General features: G+C 40.6%; 1 protein-coding gene across 4 annotated transcripts in view; it reads right to left on the bottom strand.

Annotated features, from left to right (window-relative positions):
* Positions 1–24591, bottom strand: part of ADAM23 (ADAM metallopeptidase domain 23) — a 179879-nt gene that overhangs the window by 15089 nt on the left and 140199 nt on the right. For 2 of the 4 annotated variants that reach the window (XM_075284288.1, XM_075284289.1), the window contains exons 19-25: positions 24251–24301; positions 22808–22871; positions 17733–17838; positions 13520–13639; positions 12942–13110; positions 9736–9847; positions 4002–4092 (exon numbers count right to left, since the gene is read on the bottom strand). In XM_075284288.1, the coding sequence (XP_075140389.1) occupies positions 4002–4092; positions 9736–9847; positions 12942–13110; positions 13520–13639; positions 17733–17838; positions 22808–22871; positions 24251–24301 (713 nt within the window). The remainder of the gene's footprint in view (positions 1–4001; positions 4093–9735; positions 9848–12941; positions 13111–13519; positions 13640–17732; positions 17839–22807; positions 22872–24250; positions 24302–24591) is intronic. The other 2 variants (XM_075284286.1, XM_075284287.1) reach the window with 1 other exon arrangement.

The raw sequence follows: 24591 nt of genomic DNA, 5'->3' as shown, positions 1-24591 counted from the left end.
CATTTTAAAGAGTATATGTCATTTCAATGGAAAATATCAATTGCTCTCCTGCCTGCCAATCTGCTTAATTCACTGCTAAGTTGAGTCTTCACAGAAGACAGGCTAGAGCTTCTACACAGATCAGGTTATATACAAGTCTAGAGAAGAGGAAGATTAATCCAGAGAATGAGAAACTGACACAGATAAATTGTGCTTCTACTAACAGTGTTTAACAGATTTCCAGCAGTTTTATAGAAGTTTTCCAGTTGGGTTTAGCAGTACCTAGCTGCATAGATGTGAATAAAGTTCTGGTGAGATCGATTTGGGGATTTTTACTGTCATTTGCTCCAGGGCATCTGTGTCTGTTTCTCACTTCTATGCCAGCAGCCTGTTTTCAGATGACAGATCTGAGCAGTGAACTGAGCAGTTTAGGAGGCAGGAGAGATGCTGATAAGAGGAGACAGAAGCATTTTCCTCTGATAAACAAACATTACAAAGTTTCTGCCATTCACTAGAACTACATATTTACAAAAAACCTGAAATGACAGTAACTCTGTACAGTACTGTTAACAATACCTTCACCAAAGCTGTTACAATATACAGTAATACCATAATAACAAGTTGACAAACTTAATTTTCACTTCACTTTTCTCTTCACTCTGTACTACATTTACACTAGCCATAGAAATATGTGTGATATACATAATGTATTGATATGTTGGAAACAATAGAACTGAATATTTCTAAAAAGGCAAACAAGCAAATTGCGGCAAGTACTCATACATAAGTTCCCTAAATCCACTAGAAACATTACTTACCTGAAGTAAACAGATATAGTGCATACCATTATAATATCTGCTAACAATAACTGCTCAATATTCGGGAATCACAATAACAAATACTACTGAATTCTATTGTTCTGGCTATGAAAATTCTGCTTAATACTAATATGATTCTTGCTGCAACCCATTACCTAAACATATATCTCTTGTGTGGTCTACACAAATCTATATATGTGAATAATATACATTAAACTGCATGACTTCCTTTCTGTCTTCAGGCCTATGATATTCCCCGTAATAGAGACTCTTCATCGTTGTACAATAACAAAGAACTTATCATTACATCTACAACAGATTACAAAAGTCAAACTACACAAAGATGTATTACATGGCATCTAGAAAGGCTACACAGAACAAGAAACTTTACCTTCAACAGTTACTGCATAGTGATACATATATACATATTACACCAGATCACAGCCACGTGACTGATAAATAACAGGATATAACATTGGTTTTTTTTTATACATTTAAGCACAATAAACCAGTCTGGCCCAGAGCTAGATAAGAAATCTGATCATCATCTGAGTGGCAGTCAGAAGCGTTGGTACCCCCATTAACATACACTTGACATCTCTGCTGATCATGAATATTATTTCTGTAGAAAGGGGGATATGAGCAGCTGCCAAATTCCTTATCTGGATGAAACAAAAGAAATGCACTGGGAAAATACAGATCTTGAATGACCTTAATAATACTATACAGTGATCCTGCCACAAAATATCCACCTTTAAAAAGGACCTTTCACCACTTACACTAACTCCAACACTATGGTCCATCTAAGGCCGGGCTCACACGGGTTCTCCGCCTCAATTTCTGGACCAAAAAATGGGTAGCTGCGACTGGATGCCAATGCACTGCACCAGCATCTGGTCGCACACTCTGCTCCGGATTAGGCCCAATAAATGGGCCTAGTCGGGAGGAGGGAGTGTCTTCAGGCGGATGTTGCGAGGTGAATCAGCCTGAAGAATGAGCATGTCCATTCTCCCGAAAAAAAGAACTGACCAGCTCCCATTGATTTCAATGGGAGCCATCTTTTTGGTCAGGATTTTGAGGCAGACGTAATCTGACCAAAATACCCCATGTGAACTCAGCCTAATAGGTGCCACTCCACTGTTCTTAGTTTAACCACCCAATATGCTAATTAAGATCTCTATTGTCAGATGGATGGTCCTACGGGCCTAATTAGCATATTGGGTGTTGTCAATAAAAGTGATGATTGTGCAAAAATGATGGGGCTAGAGAAAAAAAATCCAACTGTGCTGGAATATATGAAGTGTATTCTATCAATGAATAGAAGAGAGCTGGTGAAAGATTCCCTTTCAAGACTTTGTGCCACAAATGACACTTATTCACCATCCACAGAGGTTAAACGAATGAAGACCCAAAAGTTACTTTCAATGCACCATATTAATGAAGCACTAGTCTGCATGTGTGGCCAGTGCTCCATACACTGCTACTATTAGGGCCCGTGCACACGGAGTTAACACGAGAGCATTTTAGCATAATACACGTGTATAGAATACACGTGTTAAAATAACACTCCCATTTACTTCAATAAAATTTTTTTACACGTGTAAAAGATTTCATTGAAGTCAATGGGAGTTTTATTTCAACACATGTACTCTATACACGGGTATTATGCTAAAATGTGCTCGCGTAAACTCCGTGTGCATGGGCCCTAAGGGTCCATTCACATGGAGGAAAATGGTGAGGAATTTGGTGTGGAATTCCAGCGCTGAAAAAAAGCCTGCCATTGACTTCCATTGGTGCTAAGTTCACACTGGGTTTTGTGGATCGGAACCTGAGGCGGCGTCCGCCTCAGGTTCCGATCAAAAACCGGGTAGCCGTGACTGAAAGCCAATGCGCTGCACCGGCATCCAGCTGCGCACTACACTCCGGATTAGACCCAATGAATGGGAGTGTCTTCAGGCCGAATCTCGCTTCTTTTTTCCGTGAGCCGAAGAAACAGCTCCCGGAAAAAACTCCTCAGCGGCTCCCATTGATTTCAATGGGAGCCATCTTTTTGGTCAGGATTTTGAGGCGGTGATACCCTAAAGGTGGTGCTAGTAACTGTAGCTCCACTCCCTTCCACTTGAATAAGAATAGAGCTGCTTCTGGCCATATACCTAGCATATGGCTAAAACAGCTGAAGAAAATGAAGTCTGGGTGTTGGACCCTCATCGATCTGATTCTGATGACTGATCCTGTGGATCGGTCATCAGTACTCAACTTTGCTGAGTCATAGACAACGCCTTTAAGATGCAAATGAAGGAAACCATGCGGCAAGTCCAACTGAACAGGTCAAAGGTCTAGCTTAGAATAGGTCGTTAATGTATGATAAGAAGGGGTCTGACCCATGGGGACTGTGGCACCAATTGCATCTTTATTGTTTCAAGCACAGTGCCATACACTTGAGTGTGACTATGTCTAACACTGGAGCTTAGCCACATTCAAGTGAAAGTCTAATCACCCATCCACTTCTGTACGTCCCAACCCAACCTCCCCTCCCACCATACCCACCACTCTCTTTGCTTTGGCAAAGTCAAATGTCTATTCGGATGTGCCAGTAAAGCTTTTTTGATTTGATTTGAACCTCCCTATCAGGACTGGCACATGCCATGTCTGAATAAAGAGTGAGTGGGCTACAGTACTCTATTCTCTACTAACCAGCTGGGCCCCCAGACCTGTCCATTTATTTATATTAATAGTCTGTGCTAATGATAGGCCATCAATTGAGAGCTCTGGGCAAACCAGTAAAGATATAATACACTTTCTTGCTTCTAACACCATATTTCGGTAAAGCATGACTAGCGGTAATGTATATAGTAGTAATACTCATACTGCTGTATAGGCTACATCATACACTGGAGATTGTTACATAATGTCATTGTTCCTACTGTAGACAATTTTAGACAACAAAAATAGACACATCCAGTTCTGATCGGGTTCGGGAAAAAGGATATAAATTGATATTATGCCCCACATTGTCCCAGACAGGAGAGGGTCAACACTGCATGAGCAAATCACATGACATGGACACGGTCAAATCACATGACTGGTACGGTCATCACCACATGACACAAAGCCAATGGGACAGGTACACATAAGGCTCAGACACACGGTGTACTTTTACCTCACACACTAGGCACCAGACATGAAACTTTGAAAAATGCTTACTCTATTCCCCACCCTGTTCCTCCAAATATCACCCCCAGAGCCAGAATGGTCCCTGCCACTGCACCTATAAGTCTGTTTGTGGCCATGCTCACTGTTTGAGAGGGAAAAGGTAGATTATTTTCAAGAAATTAGTCACGCTTCATGAATATAAAACAAGTCTGAATCCTCCATTTAAGAACACAGAATACTAGCTAAGGTCTTACTAGAACATTAGTGCACGTTACATATGGAAGGCTGTACGATCTTCAAAGCCTTATTGCTTTGTTCACACAATGCTTATGGCGTCCGGTTAACATATACAGTACAACATACATAATAAATGGATGCATCTGTTGGATGCCATACAGCGGTATCTGTAGCCCATAGCGTCACTCAAATCATTCGTGCGGGCAGTACGTGGCAAGTACACAGAGCCCATTATAGTCTATGGGGTCCGTGTGCTTTGCCAGCACATCGCTTACAATTGCGATTGTATTCCGTCCGGGGGGGGTACATGCGGACTCCTTGCGGATGGAATACAAATGCTAGTGTGAACCAACCCTAGGCAGAAAACCAGGAGTTGGAGGGCAGCGGAAATCCTGAGATAAGAAATATCCTTTAGGCTAAGGTGCTACATTATGTAAAATACGTTTTTGGCAGCCGCTGGAAAGAATATGTTTTACGGTTAGTTCACACGACGGAAATCTTTTCCACCGTGTGGCTTTTTTGCGCGGCTAGCTGCGACAGGATGCCGATTCAGTACATCAGCATCCCGTCGCATCATCCCACTCCTGATTAGGCCTGAATGAATGGGCCTAATCAAGAGGGAGTCTCGAGCCGCGTACGCCGTAGCTGACTCAGCCGCATAATCCGCGGGCATGTCGCATTTTTTTCGCTAGTGGCAAAAAACTGCATGTGACTCCCATTGAAATTAATGGGAGGCATTTTTGCGGGCAGATTTTGAGACAGATTCCGTGTCAAAATCCACCTGAAAAAAAAAACCCTTAGGCAGGGTCACACTACCGTTGGATTCCGTTATGAAGGTGTCCATTCCAAAAAAATGGACACCTATCATAACGGACACAAACGGATATTAACTGATGGGTATCAGTTACTGTCCGGTATAAGTCCGTTGTCCATAGACTTCAATGTTAAAAAAAATAAACACCTGTTGTATGTCCTGCATGTAGGATTTTTTTTTGTCCCCTGGAAAAAAATCGGACTTCTGGTGGATTGGGTGTAAGCGGACATAAACGGACACACGATAAAATTCCACTGGAATGAATGGAAAATTTTGACAGTTCAGCTAGTGTCTGTTGCTAAAATCTTGTACAGACAATAGCCACGGACACTGCTGACGGTCACCAACGTAAACTGAAATAAAAAAGCAGTGAAAAAAAAAAATACAATGCGTTTCCACTACCTTTTTTTACCACAGGATTTTTTAGCTGCATTTTGCCATATGGGACCTTAGACAGTTGCCAAATTCAATACAGTGGATAGCACTGCACATGTTGCACAGTTTTGTGCACACCTATATGTTACACCACCTATTCATCTTAATGTACATTGTATTTTAAGCCATCACAGCTGATCCTCTAAGCGATGGACCCTTTCCTGCTTGTTGACTGAAGCACAAAAAATGTCTAGAGCCGGTTGAACACGACCATGTGCTACCCTCAGCCAGTGCACGAGCGGCACGTGACTGTTACGTGTTTGTCACATGTGCACCAGCTGCTCTATTCATTCAATGAAGCACAATCCCAAAACCGGACAGGAGTAGCACTTTTCCTGAGTTTTTGGCCTAGACTGTCGGCCCACACACAGGATTGTGTAATTCACGGTCATGTGCGTGGGCTGACAGAAATGAATGGGTCGGTGTGCTATCTGGAAAATCCGAGACAGCACAACGAACCACAGTCGTCTGCAAGGGGCCTAAGGCCAATACCCCATATTGTGGAAACAGAGCATTTGTGGTTGCTTTGGAAATGAACCAGCAAAGTGAATGAACTTTTATTTAATCGCAACCACACATTGCAGGAAAAGCTGCAGAAAAGCTACATTTTTGCAACATTATAATTTTATTTCACTATGTATTTGATAGAGTTTTTTTAAAAACTCTCTTAAGCTCTCCAGCTGTTGCAAAACTACAACTCCCAGCATGCATACTTGCTCTGCTGTTCTTGGAACTCCCATAGAAGTGAATGGAGCATGATGGGAGTTGTAGTTTCACAGCAGCTGGAGAGCCGAAGGTTCCCTACCCCTGCTATAACACATAATAAAATAGTTTCAAGGCACTTACTCCATAAATTGTTCTTACTACTATCTATTGCCCTGTCGACATGTCCACAGCCTATGTACATTGATGCAAACATGCAACCATTTAATCCTCTATAAAGTAACCACATGGTTTCTTAGTTGCTGGCCTGAAATTAATACAGATACAGAGAACAGCAGATTCAGGTGACAGATCTGCTTTCACATGAACAAAAAATATGGCCCATGTATTGGCTGTATATTCCAGCCGACCACAAGCTCCTGTGCACTAAACTTACAGCATCACCCTGATTTATAATGCTGTCAGCCATGATGTCTCGCATTCACATGATTTCTTTGAGTTCATTCACTGTTGCAGTGGTCGGGGCAGGAAATACGGCCAATATACATACTGTATTTCTCAGCTGTTTGTATGCAGGAGGGTGTTACCATATATTTACTACTCTTCACAATTCTATTATGTTATATTATATTATATTATATTATATTATATTATATTATATTATAGCCCTCACCAGCAGATATATTACATCCACTCACTTATTACTAGCAGGCACTGAATGCTGCATAAACATGTGGACCACCAATGCCATATACTTCAGAAGTGTAAGCGCAATGTCTTATGGTGGATTCACATAAGGAAGATGCTGATATTGCCATTACCATGCCCCTTATAAAGTGTGTCCCTCCCTACAAAGTTTGCCTTTTTATGAGGAATAACAGAGGATTGACATAAGAAATAATGGACCAGAATGTTTGCTTCATGTGAAATGTCTTTTTCTCCTAAGGCTATGTTCAAGATGGCGGTTCTGTTTGGAGCCTCAATTGCACATTTTGTCAAAAATACTGAAGAAAAAGTCCTGCATGCTGACAAAATGAGGGACGAATACCTGACAGACCCTGTTATAGTCAACAGCAGTCCACAATGATCATAGGATGGATCAGTCCCTGTCAGGTCTTTTAAGGACTTTCCTTCATACTTTTTTCAGTCAATGTTGATGTTGTCTACATTCTGACAAATCTGCCTAGCATACCCCTAGAAAATGTGCCATATTAACTGCCAGTGTCGGAGACTGAACAAGGTGATCTATAGTGCTGCAGTATGGGCTGTATACACAGTATTGCCATAAAACGTTCCTCTTTGTATCTAAAAGATTTACTTTTAGTTTTCCTCCATTTATCTTAAGGTATCTTCTACTCTATTTCTCTTTTCCAGAACAAAAACAAACCTGACAGAAGGGACTGATCTGTTTGTTTTTAAGTAAACCTTTATTTTCATCTCTGGATCCTCTAACAGTTTAGATTAACAATGGAAAAGAAATTGTTAGTGTATGAACCAGGGTGGGTTCTCACTGCTTCTTAGGCTCAGAATCTGATCCAAAAAACGGCTAGCCGTGACTGGATGCCGGTGCAGTGCATACACTGCACCGACATCCAATCGCAGCATTCCGCACTGGATTAGGCCCAAATGAATAGGCCTAATCGGGAGGGAGTGTCGCAAGGTGGACGTCCGCGGCTGAATCAGCCATGGAATTCGCCTGAAGAAAGGACATGTCACTTCTTTTTTCCGCAAGCGGGAACAAACCTCTCGCGAAAAAGGAACCCAGCCTTATTGTGCTGCTTTAGGCTAAGGCCCCACATAGCAAATTGCTGCAAAACAAAAACCGCTATGGAAAAGACTGCGGTGGAAACGTATTGCAATTTTTCCCATAGCGTTTTTCACAGAGGATCTTCTGCCCCTATTATATCTATACAGAAAAGGCCAGGTATAATAAAACAATAAAGCTGACAATGCAGCTTTTCCACTGCAGATTTTTTCCATAGCCAGAATCCCCTCCACTTTGCACATAGTGTAAAAAGCAGCATTATTTTGGAGGGGTGTTTCCGCCGTGACCAAAACGCAGAATTTTCGCAATGCGGGGCCCCAGTCTTAAGGTTTTTCTGCTTCAAACATGACTAAATGCAGCCCCAAAAATGAAACAAAAAATGTGCTGAAATTAAAATTAAAACAAAAAAGAAAAACCCATATAAAAACAGCTGCTCTTTTAGGCCAGAGCCCCATGTTGTGAATATAGATCATGTTGGCTGTGGCAAAAAAAAAATGTAGTGTTTACATTAACTGCAATAGCTAATCTCATCCACACATTGCAGAAAAAAAAAAATTCCGTATAGGTACAGAAGAGGCAGAAAGTCCGCAGAAGAAAGCTCTGCAGGATTTCTGTGAAAAACGCAGCAGAAAAAACTGCAATGTGTTTCTGCCACAGTCTTTTCCGCAGTATTTTTTGGCAGTGATTTGCAGTGTGTGAGGTCTTAGAACAGAGTTTTTTGGTGCTGAATTTGATGTTGAATCCACGGAAACGCAGCTTTTTTTGTTGCAGATTTTGCTGCGTTTTTTTGAGCCAAAGCCAAGAATGGTTACAAAAGGAATGGGAAATCTATAGAAAGTTCTGATACTTCTACCTTCTGCTCAATCCACTCCTGGGTTATGCAGCAAAATCTGCAACAACAAAAAAGCTGAATTTCCGCAATGTTGGGCCTCAGCCTAAGGCGCCATGGGCCATATTCGTAGCACTAAAGCTCTACGGGAAGAACCGCTGCGTGAGCGCATTGAGGTTCTTTCCGCAGCGCTTTTAAGAGTAAGTTCACAGTTTTTCTCTGCGGACATTCTCTTAACATTATGTCCATGGGAAAGCTGCCAGCGTTTCCATAGATATAATTGACATGCTGCTTTGCAAATAGCAATGTGTCCGCGCTGCGATCTTTTCCGCAAAGTGGGGATGGGATTCGCATGAATCCCATCCACTTTGCCTGCACTGTACAACGCCGCGATTTTTCAGCAAATTGCTGTGTTTCCAGTCCGTGGGACCCCGGCCTAAAGCTGTTTTTTGCAGCTAGGCAAAAGAATCAGTGTGACTCCACCCTTAAATACTGTACAGCACATTACTTCATCTTACTGTATATCACGCCTGAATCTTCCATAGTTTCTGAATATGGCATACTTCTTTTATCATCCTCCTGGTAAAGCCCAGACCATGTATCCATTCTTTTATTCCATGGTACCATTACTACACAACTGACACACTTGACACTTGACTTTACTTGCACACAGACATATACAGCCAAATACCATACAAATAACATTCATCGAGTCTTCACCATGCCTCTATCCAATTTGCTAAATATTTAGATGAAGTGTCTAAACTTAAAGACTCCTCTTTATTCTATATACTTCTAATGACATATCATAAGCACTCAAAAAATAAATGTTCTTACGTTTGTGTCTTCCCTCCTGTCTCCAGCAATCACTCTGGCTATTAATAGAGCCGTGTAATATACCCAATACTAACATCGCTAATAAATGATACCGAATAGTAACATCGCTAATAAACAGTATGAATAATAATATGCAACAAAAATTCCCTGTACAGATTATAGTATGTATACTTATTAATGCCATCAACAACAAAATGACACAAACCCTTTGGTCCTTCATCCTTTCTAACAGCAGGTTCTTTCTTTGGGTCATATATACTGCAGTCAGTTCCGGCCCATGTTGAACTGCATATACATGTGGCTTCATTGCTGCAAACCTGAAAAAAAAAATCAGATAATCTGAAAACAATGATGGCAACATATGTAAGGAAAGTTCAACAGGTAAAGAAACTTACACTTCAATAATATAAATTACAAATTCTTGTCATGGGTCATATAATATACAAGGGTGGTTAAAGGGGTTGTCCCATCTCAAGGATCCTATCTAGACTGGTCACTTCTGTAAACTGAATACTCTTCCTAAGTGTTTTGCTTTAGAAAAGCTGCTTTGTTTGTCTGCTATGTGAACTGATTCCTTCCATTGTTTACACAGCATTGCTATAACCAAGGACCTGTGTGATAGGAGAAGTGATGTCACTTACTCCTTACTAGCAGGACAATCAGTTCAGCTAATTGCAGTTTGCTGATAAAGTCTGCTATCTCTCTAACTAAACACACAGATAACACTGAGTCCATTCTCTACAAGTATGTGTATATAATCTGATCTGCATAAGTATTGTGATATCTCATAATGTTGTTCAGCAAGCTGAGGGGGGGGGGATACAGGAAATGAGAAGAAGAGACGGCAGGCAAAGCTGAAACAGTGAGATGGGAAAACCCCTTTAATGCTTTGCTCTGGTCCCTTACATGGACATCTCCAAGGTGCTCTGTACACTATATACCAGAATGCTCATACATATTTGGCTTTGTAAGAAAAAGACCAAGGAAAAGAACTCATATTTTAGTCTGAGTTTCACACACTTGTGACTTTGATGTCCTAACTTCTCAACTCATCCAAAAATGTTTAGTTTCTTCCCTTTTAAGGTTAGGAAAGAGACTGTAGTCAAAAGAGGTCCAGAGCAGACCAGATGTTTCAGAACTTCAAAGTAAAGATTTGCCAATTTCCGATGTATAATGCCCACCTTGTCATCAGCATTCAATCACATGAATGATGACATGGACCGATGGACAAAATGTCAACACAGGGCCTGTATTATGATTGTTTGGTCATGTGATGTAACCAGAGGACCAGTAGTAAGGGAAAGAGTGAACCTCATCAGTGGAAACAGTATTTTCAAGATTGTATAACTCAGATTGTTGTTTTCAGGCATCTTGCAAAGTATAAGTGTTTTCTGAAATCTTGGACCTTGTAAAAAAAACTGTTTAAAAAGTTATTCACAACTCGGTCAATCACGGTTGAGATGGAAAAAGCTGTCACAAGTCCCAGTCACCAGGCAAAACAGTCTAGCAATGCAATTTTGCGTTGTTTCCATAACTCCAATAGAAGTGAATGGGAACTACAAAATATTTAGCTATGCTGCTTCCATAACTGTATTCACCTCTATCAGAGTTACCGAAACAGAATAGAGCAGCCATAAGTTTCCATAAGTCTCATCTTGGTGGTCAGGACATGCAGACAGATATTCCCTAATAGGTCAAGATTGACCAGTAACCCTTGATGTCTCATTGCCTATGGCATTACGAGCTGTATATAAAATACAGATGACATACAAATTAGAGCTAATGTGACAATATAAGTCAGATAGCTATTTCATGTCCAATGTAAATCAAAAAAGAGGCAGCACTCCTAAGATCCAGGTGAAAAGGTCAGCACACTTTTTTTTAATTTTTTTTTTTTTAAGGAAAAGTGACAAGACAAGATATGTAAAGCACATTCAGCATAATCTGTGTACATAGTATCAATTATATAATTAATCAAAAATATCCACAGCAAACATGTACAGTCACCTACAAACATATGTAAGTATCATAAAAGGGACTGTAGACAAATGAACGTCTACCAAACACTATAATCCACATTATATTACTCATGAAAGATCATGAATGCAACTGCAGCCGTATTGGAAAAGGCAATGCATCTATCACGCATCTGCACACTGAAGAATAGACACATGCGTCATAGGCTAAGTAAATCCAGCCACTGCCATATTGAAGAGGAGGCGCCTGCTTAGTACATACATGTATGCACTTTCAAGTTGAGAACTATCGATATAACTAAGTAAAAAAGAAGTATGTGTGTCTATGTGACTATATGAAAATTATTTTAAAAAGGCAAGTATAGACTATACAAATAAGACCAAAAACTACGTCCAAGGTCTCCCAAACTAAACGCCTAAGAGAAAGACTAGTTGGAGTATTCATCCATCAGATTGGAGGACGAACCCAGAACAGGAAGGGCAAACCTACTTTTTTCAATCGACATGGGACATAAGTTACTATTGCACATTTGTTGATGGTCCATTAGAGACTAAAGAACCATAAATCTGGAGCTGAGTGCAGTTGTCTTCAAAGCCTATAACCCAGGATAAGGGGGGACAGGGGGAAGAGATAAAAATTATATACATGTAATGTTTTAATATATAAATAATATATATATATATATATATATATATATATATATATATATATAAAAATTACCATACAATATGAGAGATAATATCCTAGAAATGGAAAGCTGGGTTTATGAGTGAAGGCCAGTACATCCAATAGCACAGACTAGGTTCCATGTATAGTTTACAGCAACACTTATACTTTGTGACTATGGGCTGCTCATGTTTTTATATAACTGATGTCTAGAGATGAGCGAGTAGTATTCGATCGAGTAGGTATTCGGTCGAATACAATGGTATTCGAAAAACTCATAATCTGTCGAAAACCACACAGTAAACGCAGTAAAAATTCGATTCCCCTCCCACCTTCCCTGGCGCTTTTTTTTACACCAATAACTATGCAGGGGAGGTGGGAGAGGAACTAGGACAACGTAGGCATTAAAAAAATGTATACAGTAGAGATGAGCGAGTAGTGAAATATTCGAAAATTCTAAATTCGATTCGAGTAGACCTCAATATTCGACTATTTGATTGAATACCTACTCGATCGAATACTACTCGCTCATCTCTACTGATGTCTACTGTGATACATTCATACCTCAATGCAGATACAGCGGCTTCTAAAGCAATATGTAGATACTATACTTACTTTTTTTACAAAATGTAGCAGGGAATGTGCAGCAGATAGTTCTGTTCTTGAACACTTACATACATTGCACGTCTTTAAGAGCATGAATGTAGTTTTTGTCTATGAAATAATGATCATTGTTCTTAACAAGCTTTACCATTAGATTGGTCTTACCCCATGCCCAGAACAGACTTTTCCATTGGAACCCATTGGGCAACTGCTAATGTTCAGTGATGCAATAGGTAGGCACTTCCTGTCTAAGCACATCATTGATGGTCCACAAGGTGTTCCATCCTCCACATATCCCATATCCGTCTCATCATCCAAAAGTATATGAGCACCGCTGTATAACAGAAATTATTACACATATGATTTACCTTCAATGTTTCAAAAAGACATATAAACTAAGAGCAGTAACAAAATGACATATTCTCCTACATTCTGCTTTAGTGAATAATTCTGTTATCTATAGAGGTGAGCATACATGTAGCAGAGCTGAGTTTGTAATTTAAACTGCATTTCAATCTATTATAATAAGTGATTTAAGATAATGCTGCAGGCTAATATACGCCCCCGTAAATAACACGATATGCTGTACTAAACTCAGTTCTCTATATATATCAGTATGCCATATAGTATAATGCAGGACTAATGGTACTGAAACTACACTTTACTGCTTTCTAAAGTAGCAAATACACGCAGACATCAAATGTCATCAAATGAATCACAGTGGGTAAACCCTGAAAACATACCTGCAGTCCATTACTCTCCCTTGGTAATTGATATACGTTGGAGGTATGTCGCCAGCTAATTTACCAATACGGGGAATCTTAGATACATTTGCACAAAGCAGAAACCCGCAGAAAACGTCACTATAAAACAAATAAAAAAAAAACACTTTAACATATTAATATGAATAATCAAAATATATAGACATTGAGCTATTACTGATACAGTAATAAAGGCAAATGTAGACGTGAGGAACCCTGAGGATGGTTATGTTGGAATAATAATTTATTATATATAGTTGAAAATCGAAATATGGCTTAAATAGTTACCGTAAATAAAACTTCAATTCTTTATTGGACTATTTAAAACACACACACACACATATATATATATATATATATATATATATATATATATATATATATAGAGAGAGAGAGAGAGAGAGAGAGAGAGAGAGAGAGAGAGAGAGAGAGAGAGAGAGAGAGAGAGATCACAAAAGTGTGAAGTGTTAACCCCCAAAAGCAAAGGTTTGTCCCCCGTGTGCAGTGTTCTTACATGTCTTGCACTGAAATGGGAACTAGGGGGTTAAATTGGAAAAAATACACAACTTCCACTAGGATGGCATAATGGTGGGAGTTGAAGATAGAGACACTCTGATAAAACTGCTGTAAATTAAATTTAGAGCATATATATACAGGAGCGTTGAGAGATAAATACTCCCATATACTATCCCCAAAGCCTTGTGTTATGCCAAGGGGCTGTATAGAGGCCCTCATGGCAGTATGATATAGCGGGCCAGATATATAGCAAAGGGCTGTGTTAGATACAAAAGATTAAGTACTTCCTAAAAAATAGCCTGCCGCTGGATATACTGTTACTTTGCAGTAGTGACATCCAAAGCAACATTGTAATGTTTCCCCAATGACATTTCAGAAACGTTCCTGCCTCAATCACAACTCGTAGCCATATGATGTATTCATGGCCACAGCTATAGCGCTACAAATAGGGGGTGAACATAGAGACTCTCCATAGTAGCATAGGTATGTCTCTATTCAGACATCTACCCTCGGTTCCGTGAAGCACTGTAACCGGCATTGGTAGTAGATATTCCTAACCTATGCCTATAAGCTATACCGGTCCCTACGGGTGTCAAACCAGACTCTCTACGCGTTTCGCCTGGTGCCTAACATCACACCAGGCTCCTCAGGAGAGTTTAACCCTTTTAAATAGATATTTAGACCCACAAGACGATGTTAACTTGGAGTGTTAAGCCCAAGTATCGGCATCCACCACTAGGGCGCCGAGAACTGCGCTTCTGTATATATATATGCTCTATATTTAATTTACAGCAGTTTTATCAGAGTGTCTTTATCTTCAACTCCCACCATTATGCCATCCTAGTAGAAGTGTGTTTTTTCCAATTTAACCCCCTAGTTCCCATTTCAGTGCAAGACATGTAAGAACACTGCAGACGGGGGACAAACCTTTGCTTTTGGGGGTTAATAATTCAAACTTTTGTGATGTCACTCTATATATATTTGTTTTAAATATTCCAATAAAGAATTGAAGTTTTATTCAACTATTTAAGCCATATTTCGATTATCATGCAAAATTGACCCACCATAATTGTTTAATTATATATAGTTAACAGATCTTAAAGGGGTATTCCCATGAATATAATCATAACTATATTAGTAAATAAATAAAAATTCAACAAGTAATTAAAAATTCTGCAGAGTTTTAAAGATTTTCTCTAACCATCTTAGTGCTGAGAGTCTGTTGTCTTGATCGGTTGCCAAAGGATAAGACCACAAATGCAGAAACTTTCTATGGTCTGGGACTTGTCAGGAACCCAGCCATGATTTTCTTATAGTAGAGCTCGGTTATTAGGAAGAGACACTACATGTATGAAAAGATATCCCGGCCACAACAAGGAAATCGTAGCTGATTTTCTGACCTTAGAAAGATCTTGCATTCATGGTCGTGTCCATTGGCAACCGATCAAGACAAGACTGTGACCACAAGATATTTACAGAAAATCTTTAAAACTCTGCAAAATATTTACTTACTTATATTTGCAAAAATGTTTAACTTTTAATTATCTACAAATTTAAAAATGGTAATATTTATTTGAATACCCCTTTAAAGTGAACCTGTCACACAATTTGCGGTGCCTTATTTGAAAGCAGGTTTTGATCAAAGAAAGATCTGTGAAGAGCTGTGTGATCTATAACATAGGTTTATTTGATTTGGAACAGGATTTTTGAGTACAGGAAATCTTGACAGGAGAAACAGTGAAAGTCCTTCCTGCCCAGGCCACTCAGTAATTGGCAGCTTTCCCTGTATCAGTGTATATACAGAGAAGGCTACCTATCTTCTTGCCTAGACAGTGTAAACAGGATTCCTAAGAGTGCTGTCGTGATATTTTCTACATTTTACTAAGAGGTTGTGCTTCGAATCATGCTGTATAATCCTATGTATCACTGAGTTCAGAAACTCTCCCTCTATCACATTTATATTAGGGAAGCATATAAAACCTGACAGATTCACTTTGAGGCCAAGTCCTCACAGGCCAGAAACGTCGCGCTAAAGTGCTGCGGGAACAACTGTGGCGGGAACACATCACGGTTCTTCCTGTAGCGCTTTGAACAGAAAATTCACAGCGTTTTCTTCACAGACTTTCTGTTACAATTATTTATTTATTTATTTATTTTGGTAGAGTTGGAAGGGACCTCAAGGGCCATCGGGTCCAACCCCCTGCGAGTGCAGGTTTTCCTAAATCATCCCAGCTATATGTTTATCCAGATTCCGCTTGAAGATTTCCATTGATGGAGCGCCCACCACCTCCCGTGGCAGCCTATTCCACTCTCTCACTACCCTCACTGTCAGAAAGTTTTTCCTAATGTCTAATCTGTATCTCTTTCCCTTTAGTTTCATCCCATTGCTTCTTGTACTTCCTTGTGCTAATGAGAATAGGGTAGATCCCTCTGCACTGTGACTACCTTTCAGATATTTGTAGACTGCTATTAAATCTCCCCTCAGCCTTCTCTTGTGCAAACTAAACAATCCCAATTCTTTTAGCTGCTCCTCATAGGACATGGTTTGCAGACCAATTATATCTAAGGGAAAGCCACCAGTGTTTCTGTACATATAATTAACATGCTGCGATTCTAAAACCGCGCCTGTTTTTCTGTGAAAAACTCTGTGGGGAAAAAACGCAATGATTTTCTGCCACAGTGCTTTTTGGCTATGGCTTGCTACATGGAGCCTCAATGGTTTTCTGGGCCTATTGAAGATCTGAAGGGGTTTGACACCTGGGATCGCCTTGAATCAGCTGGCTGAAGCGTTTCCTTAAATAGTTATTCCGTATTATACTCGAGTATAAGCCAAATTTTTCAGCACAGTTTTTGTACGAGTCAAGCGAAAAAAAAAGTTTTGTTTTTTTTTTTTGGGGGGGGAGGGGGGTCTATGAGCAGCCGCAATAGTAATGTATAGAATCTCACATAAAACTGTGAAAAAAAGAAGCTTTAAAAAATATCATAAAAAATAAAAAAATTAAAGTTGTAAATCACTTCTTTCCCTAGAATACATATAAAAGTAGAAAATGACTGTGAACCACATACACATTAGGTATCCCTGTGTCTGAAAGTGCCCGGTCTACTGAATATAGGGGATCTGCAGTTCTCCTGTTCTGTCAGGAAGGGGTTAATAGGAGCACTGCAGATACCCTATATTCAGCCAGCCTGAATTCCAAGTGGGGTCAAAAAAACTCAAGCTCAGGGAAGGGGCAGACAGACAACCAAAACACCTCCTCCCCTTCCCCAGTACCCAGCATCTACTGCACCCAAAAACTCTGACTTTTGAAATTTTCCAGTAGCTGCTGCATTTCCCCCCTAGACTTATACTCGAGTCAATAAGTTTTCACAGTTTTTTGTGGTAAAATTAGGGGCCTCGGCTTATATTCGGGTCGGCTTATACTCGAGTATATACTTTTACAATAATTAATGTATGTATATATATATATATATATATATATATATATATATATCATTATCACAGCATTCACTTAAGACAACCATACACTATATCTGTTGACTGAACACTTCTTCCACCCAAAGCTAACTTGCCCCAGCTTCTACGTATACATGCCTGTTCAGCTTAGCCAAGTGGTGCATGTGTATTAATTGGTTACAATTTGGTGTTGTCATTGTACTCAGCTGGTTCCTTTTAACTTACTGTTTGCTGCACTGAATCCAGTTTTCTCCATCTTTCCCACAATTTCCTTTCTCTGTGCCTTCTGTATTCAGCTTCTCATAGCAATGCTTATCTGAGCCTGCAGCTTCTGTAATTGGGAAGACAGTTACAGCAGACATATAATAAGGACATTATGCCAATGCAAGTTTAAAAACAATAATAGTTTTAAAACAGGAGGTTTGCACAACAATGGATGCAAAAATTGCTTCTACCTCTAAGGGTGCATTCACACTACGGAACGCCAGCGTGTATCACAGCCGTACACGCCGGCGTTACAGCAGGGCTGCCGGACACTTCCCATTCATTTCTATGGGAGCCGGCATGCGAGCGCTCCGTAGTGTGAATGCACCCTTAGAGGTAGAAGTGTCCGGCAGCCCTGCTGTAACGCCGGCGTGTACGGCTCTGATACACGCTGGCGTTCCATAGTGTGAATGCACCCTAAGGCTCCATGCTCATAGACATGTTCGGTCAGTTTTTCACAACTAGCACACAGAGCTATCCTTTTCTATGGTCCCATACACACACCCCTGTATTTTTACGGTCATGTGTACAGGGTCTTCAGCCTGGGGTAAAACTCAGGACAAGTGCTATATCAGTCCATTTTGCAGCCTGGGCTCACCAAAAGAAATAAATGGGTCTGTGGAGGCATGGGTGACAGACAGATATCATCCATGTGCTGTCTGTTCAATTCTAACACAGTCCTGGCACATGCACATAAGCGTATCCTAACAAGTATTGTCCAGTCTATTTGCTATAAATGTGCAGGTTAACTTTTCATTTCACTGTAAGCTTTGCTGTATTTGTTGTAGCATTCACATTCAGTACAATACTAACAGGTGACAGATACCAGCAGCAAGCGGGCCGTAGACGGGATGAGATTGGTGAATCTGATGGACGTTGTTGTGAATGTGTCTTAATCTTGTGTCCTAACATTAATGTACACGTTCTAATTCTTTATTCTACAGAAAGTACAGTATTGAGCATGGCTAAATGAGTATTTAACAGGAAATAACTTACTTGGAACCTAAGAGATGTATATTGATTTACTTTCATCCTTCTCTTCCTGAACATCTGTAATCTGACAACTTAACCACTACGGCTAAATGCATTCTTGAAAATCACAGCATGTCAATTATATCTACGGAAACGCCGGTGATTTCCCTATAGGTATAACTGAAGCAGAAAGTGAAAAGCGTTGCAGAAAGAACTGCAATGCATTTCCGACGCGCATTCACTGCATAGGGTCTTAGCTTAAGGACTCGTTCACACGGGGACGGATTTTGACACGGAATCTGCCTCAAAATCCGCCCCCTCACAATAGAGGTCTATGTAGACCACTAGCGTTCTTTTTTCCGCTAGCGGAAAAAAGAAGCGACGTGACCTTTTTTCAGGCGGATTCCACCTCAGGAAATCAATACAAGTCAATGGGAGGAGCAAAAATGTTTTGGGTTTTTTTGGTGCGTTTTTTGGCAAAAATGCCTCAAAAAACATCAGGTGGTTTTTTCAAGGTCCATTCACTGTGCTGGAGGAAAAAACCTGAAATAAAAACCGCCTCAAAAAATGCTCCAAAAAACCACCTCATGTGAAAAAACGCTTAAAAAAAAAGCTTCCTAATTCCTGAAGTGGATTTTTTCCTGACCATATTCCTCGATCACCCTAACACGTGTGAACTAGGCCTAAGGGCTAGTTCACATGGGGAAAAAGGGGGTGGATTTTGGTACGGAATTCAGGCTGATGGGCTAATTCAGCCGCGGCGTCCGCCTCACGACAGCATCCTCCGGACTAGGACCATTTATTTGGGCCTAATCCTGAGCGGAAAGCCGTGACATAATGTGCACATGTGGAATCCCTGTGTGAACTAGCCCTTGGGCAGATAACATGGAATTTATGGTACTTTTTTGGTGCAGATTTTGCTGCAGTTTTTGAGCCAAAGCCAGGAAATAAATATGATGAAATGATATGTGCAATACAATTTCATGATTAAATTAAAAAAAAAAAAAAAAAAAGAAAGTACACAAAAATATAACTTAATATTGCTTTGCTAAAATAGTTTTTCAGCATAGATAAAAATTGCACAATTTGCCAAATTTGTGCTACTAGTAAGAGTAAATGAGATGATAAGGAAGATAAGAGTAGATGATATGGAAACTATGTATTATTAAAAATAAATACCATCCTTAACTATTATTATAAGTAGTGACTAAAGTATCAGTGGCCACAAGAGTAAGACACATTCACAACAACGTCCATCAGACTCACCATAGATCTCATCGCGTCTACAGACTGCTTGGTGATGGTCACCTCTTAGCACATACCTCCCAACTTTTGAAGAACCGAAAGAGGGACAAAATGTGCGGCACGCGTAGCGCGCCGTGGCAAATTTAGCCCCGCCTACTTTTGTGTTGACTCCGCCCACTCATTAATTTTTCATGTGCCCGCACAGAGTATAATCCTCCTACAGTCACCCGTAAATTATATTTCCCTCCTCTATCTCTCCCCCAGTTTCATATACACCCTTCATCTGCCCCCAGTTTCATGTCCCCCCTCCATCTCTGCCCCCAGATTCATGTCCCCCATCTCTGTCTCCAGTTTCTTGTCCCCCGCATCTCTGCCCCCAGATTCATGTCCCCTCCATCTCTGCCCCCAGATTCATGTCCCCTCCATCTCTGCCCCCAGATTCATGTCCCCTCCATCTCTGCCCCCAGATTCATGTCCCCTCCATCTCTGCCCCCAGATTCATGTCCCCCATCTCTGCCCCCAGATTCATGTCCCCCCACCTCTGCCCCCAGATTCATGTCCCTCCATCTCTGCCCCCAGATTCATGTCCCCCCACCTCTGCCCCCAGATTCATGTCCCCTCCATCTCTGCCCCCAGATTCATGTCCCCCCACCTCTGCCCCCAGATTCATGTCCCTCCATCTCTGCCCCCAGATTCATGTCCCTCCATCTCTGCCCCCAGATTCATGTCCCCTCCATCTCTGTCCCCAGTTTCATGTCCCCTCCATCTCTGCCCCCAGATTCATGTCTCCACATCTCTGCCCCCAGATTCATGTCCCTCCATCTCTGCCCCCAGATTCATGTCCCTCCATCTCTGCATCCAGTATCATGCCGTCCCCTCCTTCATCTGCCCCCAGTTTCACGTTCCACCTCAGTACACATTACACTTACCTTCTCCTTCACTCCCTCGCCGCTCTCTGTGCGCCTCTCTCTCTCTTGCTGACACAGTTGTAGACGTGATGTGACGTCATCACATCGCATCTACAAGCCAGTAGCCGGCGGCAGCAGCGAAACAAGGAGCTGACCCGTGTCAGCTCCTTGCTTAAGCCGCGTATGTGTTCAACTCAGATCTGCGTCTTCTGGACGCAGATCTGAGTTGAAATCGGGACATACCTCCCTCCAACCGGGACCGCGGGACATGTCATCCAAATCGTGAATGTCCCGCGGAAATCGGGATGGTTGGGAGGTATATTAGCATTGTACTGAATATGAATGGTACAACAAATACAGCAAAGCTTACAATGAAATACAGAGGGAAGAAAAGCCATGAATTACTACTCAATCTGACTGCTTAAAGGGGATACATCATGCACTCATCTCCTATTGTTTCCTATGAGCACAGCACGGGCTGCTGCTGCTGATGACTCAGCTTCCTGTTTGCCTCACACACATAGGAAATAATAGGAGAGAGGAGGCTGCTGAGAACTTCCTGTGCTGGCTGGAAGCTCATTAGCATATGAATAAAAACGGACTTATTCAGAAACCACTGACGCAATCTACATACTAAAGGTAAGTGTGGGATAGCATTTCTAAAGGCTATGCAAGGATGTGATTGGTTAAAAATGACTTTTCCCAGTGATAGAGCCCCTTTAAAAAGACTGCTGTTTTGCTGGTTTTGGTGCATGTGCAAAACATGTGTTCATGTTACACATATTTTTTTAATAATTTTTGAACATTTTGAAATTTTCCATATCGCCATCTAAATAAAAAGTCACTATATATCATGCATTTTTCAGTCCGGCCACTAAGCCTAATGATAGGCTCAGCCTTGCCAATTTTGTATAGGTTTAATTTGCAGCAATCACCTCATTTACATCACATACAGAATAGAACCTCTATATAATACGACACATTATTATCACAACTTCTACTGACCATAGATGATGTCACAGCTTATTTACTTATTTACTCCCCCCCCTCTCTGCACAAAGGAAATATAGAAAACTCTCCCATAGACCTGAATGAATTATCTCCAGACTATTGCTGCTTATTTCCATGACAATGCTGCAAGGTCTATCACTAAATGCTGTTATGGGAAGAATATGCAAATGTGTTTCCCAGGATGTAAATAGGGAAACATTGTCTCTGTATGCTGTTAGGCTGAGTTTACACTGAGTTTTTTGGTCAGGATTTTGAGGTCAAATTAGCCTCAAAATCCTGACCAAAAAGCCGGCTCCCATTGATTTCAATGGGGGCCGGTGGCTTCTTTTTTTCGGGAGCCGTTTGTTCCGGCTCATGTAAAAAAAGAATGGACATGCTCATTCTTCAGGCTGATTGCGCCTTACGAATTTGCCTGAAGACACTCCCGACTAGGCCCACTCATTTAGGCCTAATCGGGATCGCAGTGCTGTGACTGGATGCCGGTGCACTGCACCGGCATCCAGTCGCCGCTAACCCGTATTTTGGACCGGAACCTGAGGTGGCCTCTTAATAAATGAAAGAATGAATTAACTAATAAAGCTGTATTCCTGATGCAAATAATTGTCACATCCAGCCAAATATTAAGAGGTGCTGAATGTCCATTGGTGATAACTACTGAATGATTTTTTTCTACAGTATTTGCATGTATTTTTAAAAACCTCATTCAGACATCTACAATATGGGATAGACAGGAAAACCTAAACAAGAAATGTGTTATATAGAAATTGTTGCTAATAAGAATCTACTAAACTAAACTTCAGTCAATACTGTAATGTGAGCAGTTTTGGAAAAAAGACACTAAAAGTATAACCTAACCAAATAACTGTAGTAAACCAATGCACAGTGTATACTTTGACTTACTTTGTCCCCAGATGTGTTTGCACTGATTGTCTCTTGTCTTGCATTCACCATTATAACAGCGGCCCTAAAATAGTAGTAAAATGAGTCAATTGTTTGCCTATATGTGTTGCAGAGGGGCTGAGCAGTGAATTAAGCAATTGATAAGGCAGGAGGGCAGTTTACAAGAGGAATACAATATATTACAAAGTTTCTTATATTCATCAATTGCAAATCAATAGGGGTCAATTTTATTTCACATTCGTGAGTCACATCAGTTTCATTTGAGTGACTGGGCTGAGCTACAGCCAATGTCCTTGTTTTTTTGTGAAGGGACTGCAGTGGTCTCTACAAACAGCTGATCCTTAGTGTCCCATCCCTGCCAATCTTCAATTGATGAAGAAACATTTATATGTATTTCCATAAAGTCATAAAGGGGTATTGTCATTGCTACAAACAATGCAATTCACTGGCACTACACATGCTTCAGTTCATCATCTGAAAGGGTAGAAATCCTTCAGCTTTCTCTGTGCACCTGCAACATTGATCCATTTAGCTACATGGCAGGAGCTATAATACGCAACAGATTTTCCATTCACAAGGCCGCACAGATAATCCAAAATTCTGCTATGTGTGCAGGTGGCTTTGAAGGCTTTCCCACCATTAATAACCTAAAGTATGTTCAGGATAGGTCATGAATATTAGATTAGTGGGTGTTCAGTTCTAGGCATCTCCACTGATTAGCTGGTTTTGGAAATCGTGGCGTGTTCGCACCACGGTTTTTACCACAAAGTGAACATGGGATTCGCTAGAATCCATCTACTTTGCTATTACTGTAAAATGCTGCAATTTTTCCCGATGTGTTTCTGCCGTGGGCAAATCACAGCGTTTCCGTCCCAGAGGGCCCCGGCCTTAATGTGGCTAAAAATGCACCTCAACTTGACAGAGTTTTTGACACACTGTGGCGTATCTCAGCCTCTGTCCCTTGCTTGTGATTTTTTTTTATACAGTGGGCAGAGTGGTGTGGGAATCTAGGAGGACTTGGGTAGGGATGGGACCAGATTTACTATAACCCATGTCAAAAAACTATAATGAGTTATACCACAAATCTATGCCAGTCCCTGAGACCAAAGCCTCTTAGTAAATCTATCAAGTCATGCACCTGGAGGAAATGAATTAAGACTGGCTTAAAACTGCCATTCTTAAAAACTCTGACCATAGTGTCATAAGCGTGACTGGTACTGCAGATCTCACCCAATTACTTGTGAAAAAAAACCAAAAAAACAAATACAGCAAAAGACACCATATTGTGTGAAATTGGCCTTAAACATAGATATTAACTGTATGGTTGTCTAGACTTTTAAAAAATAAATAAATATAGACTATAAAAACCTATGAATTACATAATAGAAGCCAATTTATCTAAGAAAGTTACAAGTTTTGATCTGGAATAAACTAAAATGTTACCTGATTTGAATCACAGGCATATCCGTCTTGTTTACGGAGATTAGGCGGACACTAGGAATATAAGACATGGAAGTAGTGTGTTACATAAGAGATAAAATAATCCTTTAATATTCCCACAGTGGGGAAATTTCAGTATGTTACAGCAGCATAGTAATACAGGTACAGGATAATACACAGTAATATAATACAGACATAGGCACACATATGCTGAGAAGAGAAGATATACTAGGAGTCCATAGCAGCTAAGGAACAGAAGAAGAAAGAAGGAAGACGTCATAATCATTAGTTCTCTGTACGGAGTGATCTTCGCTTGGACTGATGTAGATTATACAGCCTGATCG

This window comes from Leptodactylus fuscus, chromosome 8, assembly GCF_031893055.1.
Source record: "Leptodactylus fuscus isolate aLepFus1 chromosome 8, aLepFus1.hap2, whole genome shotgun sequence".
NCBI classification, from domain to species: Eukaryota; Metazoa; Chordata; class Amphibia; order Anura; family Leptodactylidae; genus Leptodactylus; species Leptodactylus fuscus.
Note: the sequence above shows the minus strand (reverse complement) of the source record. Positions and strands in the feature narration are given on the sequence as shown.